The sequence below is a fragment of the Marmota monax genome, unplaced genomic scaffold (genome assembly GCF_021218885.2).
Source record: "Marmota monax isolate L192 unplaced genomic scaffold, Marmota_monax_Labrador192_F-V1.1 WCK01_AAM20220418_F8-fsc00041, whole genome shotgun sequence".
NCBI lineage: Eukaryota > Metazoa > Chordata > Mammalia > Rodentia > Sciuridae > Marmota > Marmota monax.
In genome coordinates this window covers 3913591-3927105 of record NW_026695238.1, presented here as the reverse complement: position 1 = coordinate 3927105, position 13515 = coordinate 3913591, and the positions used below count along the sequence as shown (strand labels likewise).

Below are 13515 nucleotides of genomic sequence, written 5' to 3'. Positions count from 1 at the left end.
GTTAGGGAATCCCAAGATTTTTTTTCTTTCTTCAGAATTGCAGAATGAAGTCAGGACTTCATGTGTTCTAAGAAAGCACTCTTCCACTTTTTAAAATGTTTGTTTTGAGACAGGGTTTCTGCTAATTTGTTCAAGCTGGCCTCACATTTTTCATCCTCCTGCCTCAGACTCCCAAGTCATGGGGATTATACACATGCAGCCACTGTATCTGGAGGGAATCATATAAATTTAACCCATCACCTGGTGTGTGTGTCTTGAAAGCCTTCCTTTAATATTTACTCATTTGAAGGGAGGGTGGAAGGACCTTTCCAACCTCTCTGCTCCCTCCTTCATTCCCACCTTAAGCATGTAAATGCCAGATTACACCATGGACCTGAGATCCCCCAGTGTTGATAGCTAGGTCCTATTTTAAACCTTGGGTCCGCCAAAGTCCTGATCTGAATCCAATAGCCAGGCAGGTTTCTAAATTGCTACACACTACTTTTGACTTGGAAATATTGGAATTGCCTCCAAGAATATAGAGAGTTTTGTGGAAATACTGAAATTGCCCCCAAGAACATAGGGAGTTTTTTTTTTTGGTTTGGTTTTGTATCATTTTCAGAAGTGCAAAGAACACAGATATCAGAATTAAAACCCCAGGTCTGCCCAAATAGCCTGGTGATCTTGGGCAAGTCACTAATGTCTGTGCCCTTCCAGGACCTCTCTTATAACATTTACTAAAGTGTATAGAAAAGGTCTAGAAAAAAACCTGAAAAGCTCTAGCAGTTGTTTCAGGCCTCTGAAATCAAACCGGTGGAGTCCAAACTCCTCCTCTGCATTTGCTACTTCAGACAGGTTACTCCTCTCTATATTTTGTTAGTTGATGTTTAAAATGGGAACAGGGAAAGTCCTACGTTGATAGGGCAGTTGTGAAGACTAATCCAGATAACACGGTAAGCTTTATCATAAAGCTAAAGTTCATCGTGAGCGTGCACATTAGCCCTGCTGCTTTTGTTATCACAAGGGTGGCCGAGACAAGAGAGAGTACTTTGTACTGTACCCATCCGACACGGTGAGCTGGCTGGGGCGAGTACCCCACTTACTCTCTGCCCGAGGTGGTGAGGAGAGACGGCAGGTTAGCGGCTGTCTTAACACCTCCGGGACGCCAGAGGGCCCTAGCCTCGGCCCTAGCCTGGGCCCTCCGCGGAGCGGTGGGCGGGTAGAGGGTGCGGTCCGACAGGAGGCGGGGCGAGCGACGAGGCAGGGGCGGAACCGGGGCGCGGCCCAGCGAGGGGCGGAGCACACAGTGCGAGCAGCGGCCGACCCCAGACGGGTGCTGAGCCTGGGCGTGGCCGGACGAGGGGCGTGGCGGAGGCCGCGGTGGGGGCGGGGTCTGGACAAGGCCAAGAAAGGAGAGGAGCTGATAACGCGGCCTGACAGAGGGCGGGGCGAGGGCGGGGCGGGAGCGGGGGTGGGTAGGGTCGGGGTGGCCAGTGGTGTGGGCCAGTGGTGTGGGCCAGGTGAACGAACGTGACGGTGAGGCTGTGCAGGTAGGTGGCTGCCGCCCGTCGGCTTAAATTTCGATTCCAGACCCAGCCCGATGCCCACTCGGGCCTAAGGCTTGCGGGACACTGAAATGGGGGCAGGACTGACCCAAAGCGAAACCGAAACCCTGCTGCGGGTGATCGGGCCTTACTGGAGTTGGAAGGGGTGTCCTGTGACTAATTAGTTGTGCGGGGAGGTGAAGTATTTCTTCGTTCTGGGATGGGGTCATGCGCTCGGTGCAGACGGGTTCAGATTTAGGAGGTCTCCTGGGAGCTCGGGAGTTCCGCTACCGATCTGGATTTCTTGGCTCGGGATGTGGGGTGGGACTTAGGGGGCCGGGCTAAAGCTCTAACTAGAGGGCTGGCCACGCGGAGTAGCTGCTGTTTGGTGGTCCTTTGGCGGGAGAACGGTGCTTTCAGCCCAGAGAGGCTTAACCCGGGATCTGGGTCTGTCAGTGGGGAAAGGGGCGAAAGCAGAGATCTGAGCCGTGCAGCAGTAGCTGATGGGGGTGGGCATGGCGCGGTGAGTCGCCGGAGCCCTTACAAGAGGTAGGAGTCCCAGACCTGGTAGGACCCTGAGCGCCCCCCTCCCCTAGGTGGCCATGAGTGGCAGGGCCCGAAAGGAGGCGGTGCAGGCCGCGGCCCGGGAGCTCCTCAAGTTCGTGAACCGGAGTCCTTCTCCTTTCCATGGTAACTGACCAAGGCAAGGGAGAATAAGGGTGGGTGTGCCCCCACCAATTTCCATAGCTGTGAGAGGGTCCTTTTCTTACAGCTGTGGCTGAGTGCCGCAGCCGCCTCCTTCAGGCTGGCTTCCGTGAACTCAAGGAGACAGAGAGCTGGGATATCAAGCCCGAAAGCAAGGTAGTAGGGATGGGGATGGGAACAGATGGGTAGATCCCTAGCTGGTTCTCAAGTCCTGTGTGCCAGCTGGCCAAGCAACTCACACCCCTGCCTTTCATCCACCTTCTCCAGTACTTCCTGACCAGGAATTCCTCTACAATCATTGCTTTTGCCGTGGGCGGCCGGTATATTCCTGGCAATGGCTTCAGCCTCATTGGGGCCCACACGGACAGTCCCTGCCTCCGGGTAAGGAGCTAAGGATGACTGGAGTGAGGGGAGGTGTTAGGGGCCTTGTGGGGACAAAAGAAAGCCAGGAGGCACAAATTGGGGGGCTTTAGCCCTTGGAGCAGAGGAGTAGGTAGAACTGTCTTGCCCTTCCTCCTCGCTTTGGACCTTCATCTGATGCTGATATTTCCTCTGTATTGTCTCATGTCCAAATCTTGTCATTCAGCCTTTACTGACTTCCTACCGGTCTTCATGGTCAGGTAAAACGCCGGTCTCGCCGTAGCCAGGGGGGCTTTCAGCAGGTTGGTGTAGAGACCTATGGTGGTGGGATCTGGAGCACCTGGTTTGACCGCGACCTGACCTTGGCTGGACGTGTCATTTTCAAGGTGGGGACCAGGGTTGGGGACTGGGGAGGATCTGGGTTTCAACTCCCTGAAGATTGAATATCATGTTCCTTTAGAGTACTAGAGGAGAGGCCCCTGGGATAGAGGGGTAGGGGCAACCTGAAAGACCATTGTGGTTAGTCTGGGTGAATGAGAGTTTTGACCCACCAAAGTTGGTTGGCACCCTGGGTTGACCTGGTCTGTGGGCCACAGTGCCCCACCTCAGGTCATCTGGAGCAGCGGCTGGTGCATGTGGACCGGCCCATTCTTCGCATCCCACATCTGGCCATTCATCTACAGCGCAACATCAACGAGAACTTTGGGCCCAACACAGAGACACACCTGTGAGACTGGAGCAGGAGACTGTTGTGGCAGGGAGGGATGGATATGGCACCAGGTGACAGAAGGCCCTAGAGGGACCTGGGAGGCCTATGCTTAATGGCCATAGTCAAGTTCCACTGTTGGACCCCAGCTAATGTTCAAGCTCTGCCATTTGGGGAGTGGGCTGAAAATCAAAGGGCAAGGGCACTTCCCCATCGGGAGATGCCCACGTTTATGGATACTCCACCCTGCCATGCTCTCTAGCCCTCTTCATGGTACCCTCTCATGCCTCTCCCCGCAGAGTTCCCATTCTTGCCACTGTAGTACAAGAGGAGCTGGAGAAAGGAACTCCTGAGTCAGGGTCTGCCAATGCTACGGTAAGAAGGCTCCCCTGCTCCTGGGGAAGGTGTGCAGAGGGAGTACCAACCGGTCCTCTGAGAAGGGGCAAAGAAGAGGAGGAGCAGACCCTTCTCCCAATATCTTCTGTTCTGCAGGATGAACGGCACCACTCGGTCCTCATGTCCCTGCTCTGTGCCCATCTAGGGCTGAGCTGTGAGGACATCTTGGAGATGGAGCTCTGCCTGGCTGACACCCAGCCTGGGGTAAGGAACAGCTGCAGGAACCTGTGGGTGGGGGGACCTCCAGGATTCCAGCCATCCCTAGTAGGTCCCCTGAAGCATTCATCCCTCCACCAGCCCCTCAATTACTCTCATTTCTGTTTTCTCAATAGACACTACCCCACTGCTTTCAGTGGTTCTCAAATACGCAAGGTCCCCTGACCAGAGACCTGCCTACTAGGACTGTCTGTGGGTTGGGGAATCTGGGAATCAGACTTTTTCATAGATTTCTGGGGATCTCTGCTGCAGGTGATCCCTGTCTTCTTTGACCCACACTGACTCTGAACCTCTAGGGGCAAGAGGCTTAGAGGTGGCCACCTGTTCTCTGCCTCCCAGTTGCTGACAATAGGAGATTGCTTTTGTTTGTCAACTGGTTTTCTGTTTTTTACTTCCTTGGACTCCCCCCGCCCCTCCGACCATTTTTCCCTTTTCTTGTCCCACTAGAAGAGGTCAGGGAGTACAGCGCTTCCCTTCTAGGCAGCCCTGCCCTATCCTGCGTTCTCTGCTGAATCTGCATAGCAAGGAGAACAGTGCCCTAAGCTGGGGCCAGGGAATAGTTGCATAAGAACCTGAGGAGGCTGGCTCAGCTCAGGCCCTCGGGAGCAGAAGCCAGTGAGTCAGGGAGGAGACTTAGGTCAGGCTGCCTGTCCTGTGTGTCTAGGTCCTGGGTGGAGCCTACGATGAGTTCATCTTTGCCCCTCGGCTGGACAATCTGCACAGCTGCTTCTGTGCCCTGCAGGTGAGGAACTGGGGTATTCCAGGCACTCACACTCCACAACAGTTGGGGGGATGATCTCGAGCTCCAACAGGTGGTAAGAGAGGCCCTGGCCGTGCTCTCAGTCTGCTGAAGTAGACCACAGGGAGGGGCCCAAAGACTGTACCCCTGGCATCCCTACCCATGGCCCCTGTCCTTGCACTGGCCTGGAGTCAGGGGCTGAGGTAAGGGGAAGCTGAATAAATTCCTATTTAGGGTGCTGTGGTATCTTCTCATAACTCTGTTTCTGCTACTTTCCCTCAAGTTAATAACCCTTCCAGGCAATATCATCCGCCTCCTTCCGCTTCCCCATCATGTTCCTGGCTTGAGCCCACTTAGCCTTCTCTCCATTACTTGGGATCTCGGTGGGGCTGTCTTTCTTCCTTCTGGTCTCCTTCATTTTACCTATCTTTATTTCATCCCAGTCAGGCCTCTTTCTTTCCTCTTGCCCTCACTCCTACCTCTGCCCTCTTCAACCCTTCCTTCTCTGCCCATCCTGTGACTGGAGACCAGAGGCAGATCTGCGGACTGCATCCGCTTCTGCAGCCGGACAGCCGGGGGTCATGATCACCCCTCCGGACTTCAGTTTGTTAACTGAGGCCGAGCAGTTTACGGGGTTTCCATGTGTTGTGAAGCTCAAAGTCACTATGATCTTACCTCCTTCTCTCTACCTTCGACATCCTCTTCCTGCCTTTTGTGGGGGAAGGGTGGGAGCACCCTGATGATGGTTTCTCCATCCTGGTTGGAAAGTTTGCCACCACTCCTTCTGCCAGGCCCTAAGAGAGGAGGCCAGTGGGAGTCTAACTCATTTCCCTCAGAGGGAACATGGACAACGGAGTGTGGCCTCCCAAATTCTGGTGGGCTAAGCTGGGGAAGAAGGAATGGCAAGAATGATGCACTTGTTTTCTTGCCCATCCAGGCCTTGATTGATTCCTGTGCAGCCCCTTCCTCCCTGGCCATGGAGCCCAACGTGCGCATGATCACACTCTATGATAATGAAGAGGTATGTGGAGAGCTTGAGGAAGGGCCCCTCTGTGGAGTCTTTGGCAGCCAGTTTGTGCCATACACCTATCTACCATGATCCAGGGCTATTCTGGAGACCTCAGAAATGGGGGTGGGGGTGCTGCCCATGATTCTTTAGCACTTGGTGTCCCCTACTGGCTCAGCAGATATCTGCTTCTTCCAGTGTGACCCATCTTCCACATCCCTCTGTGCCAATTGGCAAGCTCATTCCTCAACTGGGCTCATTCTGCTCAATTCATCCTTGCAGCCCAAGGAGTCAGTAAATAGTAGGTCTTTGTGCTGCATGTGTGTGTTAGACTGCAATTGGAGATGCTGTAGTAGAAATTGACAGTGAGATAATTCTCTCCTATGTAACTGTCCAACAGTGTTAGCATTTCAGGACAGATCTCTGCCATCCCACACACCTGGCTTCCATATCAGGATTCAGGGTAACAGTTTGAACTTTTACCATCATCTCTACATTGTTAGCAGGAAGGGAGGAGGGTAGAGAGGGGATGGATGCCTGTGCCCTGCAAGGTGGGCATTCATTTCTGCTTATGAGCATGGAACTAGCATGGCCATATTAAGCTGCAAGGGAGGCTGGGAATGTCATTTGTAGCTAGGTAGTTAGATGCTTAGTTACAGCTTGGGTGTTCTGTTATAAAAGATAACTATGGATAGTTAGCAGTCTCTGTCATATGCATAAAGGGATGTTGATCACTGTGCTGGGGTGCCTCTGTTGAGCCCCAGATGTAAGTGGTAGGGGAGAGAGAAGTCAGTACAGAAAACCCATCAGTAAGTGCTATTTCTAGCCTATAAGTGACTGGAAACTAGTTTGGCCCCAGCCCACTATCAGGAATTCAGTAATGATCCAGGGTTGGAGACGTTGCTGAGGACCCCCTTAACCCACCCAGTAACTTAAGCAGGTCCTGGGCTAATGTGGATGTTGGACTTCTCTTGTTGGCCACCTGGCTCAGGCCCATGTCCAGACTCCCAGAGTCAGGTCTCTGTGTCCCCAGGTGGGCTCAGAGAGTGCCCAGGGAGCACAGTCTCTGCTGACAGAACTGGTGCTGCGACGGATCTCATCCTCATCCCAGCACCTGACAGCCTTCGAGGAAGCCATTCCCAAGTCCTTCATGATCAGTGCAGACATGGCCCATGCTGTGCATCCCAACTACATGTGAGTCTCCTGTACAGACAGTCCTCACACAGAGACCCAGGCTCAGCCCTGGATGTCCTGTCCCCCTCCCCTTCCCCTTCCTCATCCTCATTCTGCCTGGAGGTGCTCCAAGGGGGTCAAAGTCATTCGATGCCTAACCCAGGTTGTTGAATAGGCTTTATTACAAACTCCTTTCCCTCTATGCTAGAGGCTGCATGGTAAGCTGTGTTTAGAGTGACTCTGAGGTCCTACTGAGTGAGATAGAAAGAATGATGTGATCCCTTCTCTGCCCCAGGAAGGGTGGTGGGTGTTGACAGGCCCACTGCTGTGCGCCATCCTGGCCCTTATTGTTTCTTACAGGGACAAGCATGAGGAGAACCACCGGCCTTTATTTCACAAGGTGAGATGCTCTCTTCTTTGAGATGCGGGGCCCTGGCTGGCCCTGGGCCTCATCTCATTCCTTCTGAGCATACCACCATCTCTGCTTCCCCCTGACTCTCCCCAGGGCCCTGTAATCAAGGTGAACAGCAAGCAGCGCTATTCCTCCAATGCAGTTTCAGAGGCTCTGATCCGAGAGGTGGCCAACAGTGTTGGAGTGCCCCTGCAGGTAAGGGCAGGCCCTGCCTGGGAAGGTGTGATGGAGGGAGCAGGGTAGGGACACAAGTCAGTGGGCCCCCAAAGAGCAGGGCTCTTGGTACATGGCTTTTGGTGGAGGGGTATCCCAGGACGTGGCAGAATGGGAGTTTTGGATACAGACTGTGCTGGCTTTGCTATGGAGCTAGCCTTGTGAACTTGGACTGGTCTCCTAGGCTGGCTGAGTCTCAGTTCCCACGTATAAAGTGGGGGTGATAATGATGCCTACTTTGTTAAATTTTTATGAGGCTTAAAGGTTCAGTATGCTTCTGGCACATTGTGGATTAGTCTTGCCTTTTTCCCCACAGCATCCTCACTTCCTGTGTCTCTCTTATACACCCTTACTTCCTCCTGAGGCTTGGGTAGCCTGAGACCCCAACTACTCATTTTCCCTCTTCCCTTAAATCATCCATCTAGTCCTTTTTTTCTCAGAGAGAGAGAGAGAGAGAGACAGTGTGTGTGTGTGTGTGTGTGTGTGTGTGTATGTATACATACACATATATTTCCATATATTTTTTATCTATCTGTGTGTCAGGGACCAAGCTCAGTGCAGGACAGTGACAAATATAGCAAGCAAGTTTCAGTGAAATCAGGGCTAGGACCCTGGCATTCTGACTCCCAGCTCAGTGCTGCAGTGTCCCTACCCTGCCCCATGGAGAGCAGGTGATTTCATTCTCAGGAAGGCCTGTTAGAGGAAGTGATGTTCAACTACTAGGAAAAGCAGCTCTGGGTGGGTCTGGGGAAGAGCATCCAAGGCAGAGGGAGCAAGTTGAAAGTCGACAGGGGACAAAAATGAGCTTGGTCTAGTAGGAGAGAAAGCCAGGGGGGAGCAAGAGTAGTGGAGAGAAGCCCACCTCAGCTAGTCATGCAGGGCTTCAGGGGCTATGGAAGGGCATTTGGGTTTTATTCTAAGGCAGTGCAAAGACACTGGGAGATTTTTCTCTTGTAGCTTATGCAGAAGCAGGACATATGTACTTTAGAAAATTAGAAAATATCAATTTTTCTTTTCCTTTTATGACTATCAGAATCATGAAGTTTCATTGATTTTTTTTGTGATCCAGTCCACTATAATTATAATATTTGATGTTCAAATTTTCAGAAACAATAATACGTGAATCCCCAGAGATCTATACATATTCTGCCAGTTGTTTTTCTATACATGAACTAACACACATTTTAAAAATGAAATTGTATTGGATCTATATTTGTTGCTACCTGTTTTCACTCCATATCTCTACCTTCCCATTTCGGTAAAGTTTTGTTTCAATCAATTTGCTTCTCATCCTCAAAATATTCTTTACAACTGTTTGGTCCACCCTGGTTTCAAGTTCAAGACCAGGTATTATATATGGCTGATATGTCACTTAAATATTTTCTAATCTAGCATAGCTCCCTTACCCCCACCCCACCCTTATAAAAAAAATAATATTGGCTTGTTGAAGAAATCAAGCCGATTCATGAGGTGATACCTCATGTAATGTCTCACTTTCTGGATTTGTTTTTCTTGCTTCTTCATGTTGTCATGCTTATGCTTCTAAACCCTGAATTTTCTATAAACTGGAATTTATATCTAAAGACTTAATGATATCAAGACATCATGGCCACGTCCCCTTCATATTGTACCACACACATAATATCTGGGTTCACCCTGAGCGATACTAGGATTCACCACTGGACTGAGGGCACTCTCTAGTCTTCCTGTCACACGGTGGTTTTCTTCCCCTGACTGTATAATAGTTGTATAAGCTGTGAGTTCCCCATCAGACAGCTAATGGTTTTAACACCAATTGACAATCCTTGTCTAAATCAATAATTACATTGGAATTTACTGAAAAATGACACACACACACACACACACACACACCCATACCCCCACACACACATCCATACACACCCACCTTTCTTTCATCTCTGGAGCCCCTCTCCCTTATAAATTAGGGCTATTTGCTTATTGTGAAGTTTAATTCCTACTGAGAAGACAGGATAAATGCTCATTCTTTCCCACTAATAAGCTCTTTTCAAGGTGAGGTGTCATCCCAAATGTCACCTTCATGAATGGTGACAAGGGTTTCTTTTCCTTTTATGACTATCAGAATCATGAAGTTTCATTGATTTTTTTTGTGATCCAGTCCACTATAATTATAATATTTGATGTTCAAATTGTCATAACTTTGACCAGTGGGAGCCTTTTCAATGTAACTCCTGTGCCCATCTGATATGACTCTTGAAATTTTCCTTACTTTTTTATTTTTAAAATACCTTTATTTTTATTTATTTATTTTTATGTAGTGCTGAGGATCAAACCCAGTGCCTCACACATGCTCCACCACTGTGCTACAGCCCCAGCCCCATCCTTATTTCTTGACACAAGAAATTTTAGACTCTGAGTTTGAGGATGTAGTTCAGCAGTAGAGTACACGCTTAGCATACATGAAGTCCTGGGTTCAATCTCTAGCACACACATACAAAGGAAAAACAAAAAACTAAATAATAGGCTCATCTTGTGAAGTTAGCTCCCCTGACTTAGTTGCTTTGGGTGAAAAATGGTATTAGAGACTAAGGTCCGGGTGCGCACCAAGAGTTCATTGTTGGATGGAGGAAAGGAGATGGTTTTTTCTTTTCTTTCCTTCTTTCTTCTCTTTCATTTTATTTTATTTTTTGATATTGAGGATTGAACCCAAAGGTGCTTTACCACTGAACTACATCTCCAGTCCATTTTTAATTTTTTTTTATTTTGAGACAGAGTCTTGCTAGGTTGCTGAGGCTGGCTTTGAACATGCAGTCCTTCTGCCTCTGCCTCCCAAGTCCCTGGATTACAATATGCCACCGCATATGGCAAGGAGACAGTTCTTAGAGATCACTTCCATGAAAAGAGCTAGAAAAATAGATGTATTTTACAAGTCATGAGTTAATACTGTAATTCTTACTCAAAAATTAAAATAGCTATCACTTAGTGTATTGATCTTATAATTCTGTTCTCTCTTACGCTGAAAATCTTTTTTGGTTTATTTGTTTGAAATTTGGTCCCCCTATATTTCCCAGGCTGGTCTCAAACTCTTGGGCTCAAGCAGTCATCCTGCTTTAGCCTCCTGAGTAGCTGGCACCACAGGCATGCACCTAACATACCTGGTTGAAATTATTTTCCCCCTTGTGGTGATGGGGCTGTAACCCAGGCCCTCAGGCATAGTGTGTGCTCTATCCCTGAGCTACATTGCCAGCCTTCTGAATATGTTGGTGTATCTAGCATTATATTATGATTTCCTTATGTTTTCTTCTTTAACATATACGAAGAAAATAGTTTCAGAATGGTAACAGCTTATTTTTTAAATGCTAAAACTACTGAGTGATTTTTCTTTGTGTGTGTGGGGGGGTGATGGTATACATGAATGTGACAAGGATAGGTAGTTTTTAAATCCCCTGCCTGCTCTGTGGGGAATGGAATATGGGAGGTAAGATGATGGTAACTGAAGTGAGGGTGGTGGCAGTGCAAATAGAATGGGACCAATTCAGAATAGCTTGTCCTCTGGGGTCTGCCATTTAGTATTGGCTTTGTGATTTCACACTGGTAACTTTCATGCTCCAAGGGGCAGAAGTGAACCATCTCTCAGGCCCTTCCAACCCTGTAATTCTTTTTTTTTTTTTTTAAATTTTTTATTGTTGGCTGTTCAAAACATTACATAGTTCTTGATATATCATATTTCACAATTTGATTCAAGTGGGTTATGAGCTCCCATTTTTACCCCATATACAGATTGCAGAATCACATCAGTTACACATCCATTGATTTACATATTGCCATACTAGTGTCTGTTGTATTCTGCTGCCTTTCCTATCCTCTACTATCCCCCCTCCCCTCCCCACCCCTCCCCTCCCCTCCCCTCCCCTCTTCTCTCTCTGCTCCCTCTACTGACATTCGTTTGTCCCCCTTATATTATTTTTCCCCTTCCCCTCACTTCCTCTTGTATGTACTTTTGTATAACTCTGAGGGTCTCCTTCCATTTCCATGCATTTTCCCTTCTCTCTCCCTTTCCCTCCCACCTCTCATCCCTGTTTAATGTTAATCTTCTTCTCATGCTCTTCGACCCTACTCTGTTCTTAGTTACTCTCCTTATATCAAAGAAGACATTTGGCATTTGTTTTTTAGGGATTGGCTAGCTTCACTTAGCATAATCTGCTCTAATGCCATCCATTTCCCTGTAAATTCTATGATTTTGTCATTTTTTAATGCAGAGTAATACTCCATTGTGTATAAATGCCACATTTTTTTTATCCATTCATCCACTGAAGGGCATCTAGGTTGGTTCCACACTCTAGCTATTGTGAATTGTGCTGCTATGAACATCGATGTAGCAGTGTCCCTGTAGCATGCTCTTTTTAGGTCTTTAGGGAATAGACCGAGAAGGGGAATAGCTGGGTCAAATGGTGGCTCCATTCCCAGCTTTCCAAGAAATCTCCATACTGCTTTCCAAATTGGCTGCACCAATTTTCAGTCCCACCAGCAATGTACAAGTGTACCCTTTTCCCCACATCCTCGCCAGCACTTGTTGTTTGACTTCATAATGGCTGCCAATCTAACTGGAGTGAGATGGTATCTTAGGGTGGTTTTGATTTGCATTTCTCTGACTGCTAGAGATGGTGAGCATTTTTTCATGTACTTGTTGATTGATTGTATGTCCTCCTCTGAGAAGTGTCTGTTCAGGTCCTTGGCCCATTTGTTGATTGGCCAACCCTGTAATTCTAAGGTGGCTTCCTCCTTGGCCTTAGTGAGCATATAGTGCACATGGCTCACGACCTTCCTCCTCTCTCCAGGACTTCATGGTCCGCAATGACGTCTCCTGTGGTACCACCATTGGCCCTATCTTGGCTTCTCGGCTGGGGCTGCGGGTGCTGGACTTAGGCAGCCCCCAGCTGGCCATGCACTCCATCCGGGAGACAGCCTGCACCACAGGAGTGCTCCAGACCCTCACCCTCTTCAAGGTACTCCCACCCACAAGGTCTCTGGGCTCCTTCCCCTTCTAGTGCCTGGATTGGTTGCTGGGGCAATAGCACTAAATGGCTGGCCTAGGTGATAGGGACTGGTTGCCATGGTGCTACCACATAGGGAAACAGTGTCCTCCTACTTCTCAAGGCTCAGGGACCCTGACCATTCCCTGAAGAAAACAAGGGGATGGGGAGTGGATGAGGTATGAGAAGGGACAGCTTTCAAGCACAGGTGAAGTCTCTTGCTGGGGCTAATGTTGTTAGGAGGCGAGGATGGGGTCCTCCATCTGGTCACTCACTAATTCCGAATCCCATGTTGCCTCTTGTTGTAGGGCTTCTTTGAACTGTTCCCCACTCTGAGCCGTAAACTCGTAGTGGATTGAAGGCTCTTGACAAGACTTCTCTTCTACCCCTTTTACCAGAGAGAGAAAGTCTCAGCTGAGCTGAAGCTGGATTATTAAAGTGGATTTTTCACTCACGCTATGCTATGTTGTGCTTATTCAGAGACTGTAGGGGTAAGGGTTGAGCTTGGCATTGTTAGACCACGACGCAAGAAAAGACCACTGACTCCAATTAAAATCAAATTAAAGCAAGCTTATTATTTCGACCGGCCGGGCTGCCTTGCCCATCAAAATCGTGGGAGCCAAGGACAGCGGCGAGGCTTCTTTGTGGCCCAGTTTTATAGCCCAAAAAGTTACACAAAGGGGGGTTACAGATAACAACACTCTGAGGAGCATAACACAAGTTTACATTTTTGCTGGCCCCGGCATCAGAATTTATGGAGATCTTAGAGACTCAGAGAGTGTCGTTATCCGGCCAGGGAAGGCCAGAATTTATGAGGCGTCACTAAGGTTTAGGAAAGGGTTGTTATATGGTCAGGGAAAACCGGACATGGGTGAGTTCAGGGCACGGGCAGGCATTCCAATCAGCTTTACAACATCAACTAATGGCCAGGCCATACAGACATCCTGATATTTTTACAGAAAACAGAAATGAATCCTTCATAACTTGTGACAAGCTGGCTTCTGATCTAATGAGATAACTAGGCTAGGTATATCAGCATGAACCTCTGGGACCA

At 48.9% G+C, this 13515-nt stretch overlaps 1 protein-coding gene across 1 annotated transcript; it reads left to right on the top strand.

Annotated features, from left to right (window-relative positions):
- The first annotated feature begins 1454 nt into the window (after nucleotides 1-1454).
- Nucleotides 1455-12915, top strand: Dnpep (aspartyl aminopeptidase). Its single transcript, XM_046439964.1, has 15 exons — nucleotides 1455-1529; nucleotides 2120-2213; nucleotides 2296-2384; nucleotides 2496-2609; nucleotides 2849-2974; nucleotides 3185-3315; nucleotides 3594-3669; nucleotides 3787-3894; nucleotides 4571-4648; nucleotides 5583-5666; nucleotides 6685-6845; nucleotides 7185-7224; nucleotides 7330-7431; nucleotides 12267-12434; nucleotides 12770-12915. Exons 2-15 carry the CDS (start codon nucleotides 2126-2128, stop codon nucleotides 12818-12820), a joined length of 1416 nt encoding a protein of 471 aa, XP_046295920.1. The 5' UTR covers nucleotides 1455-1529; nucleotides 2120-2125; the 3' UTR covers nucleotides 12821-12915.
- The last annotated feature ends 600 nt before the right edge of the window (nucleotides 12916-13515 follow it).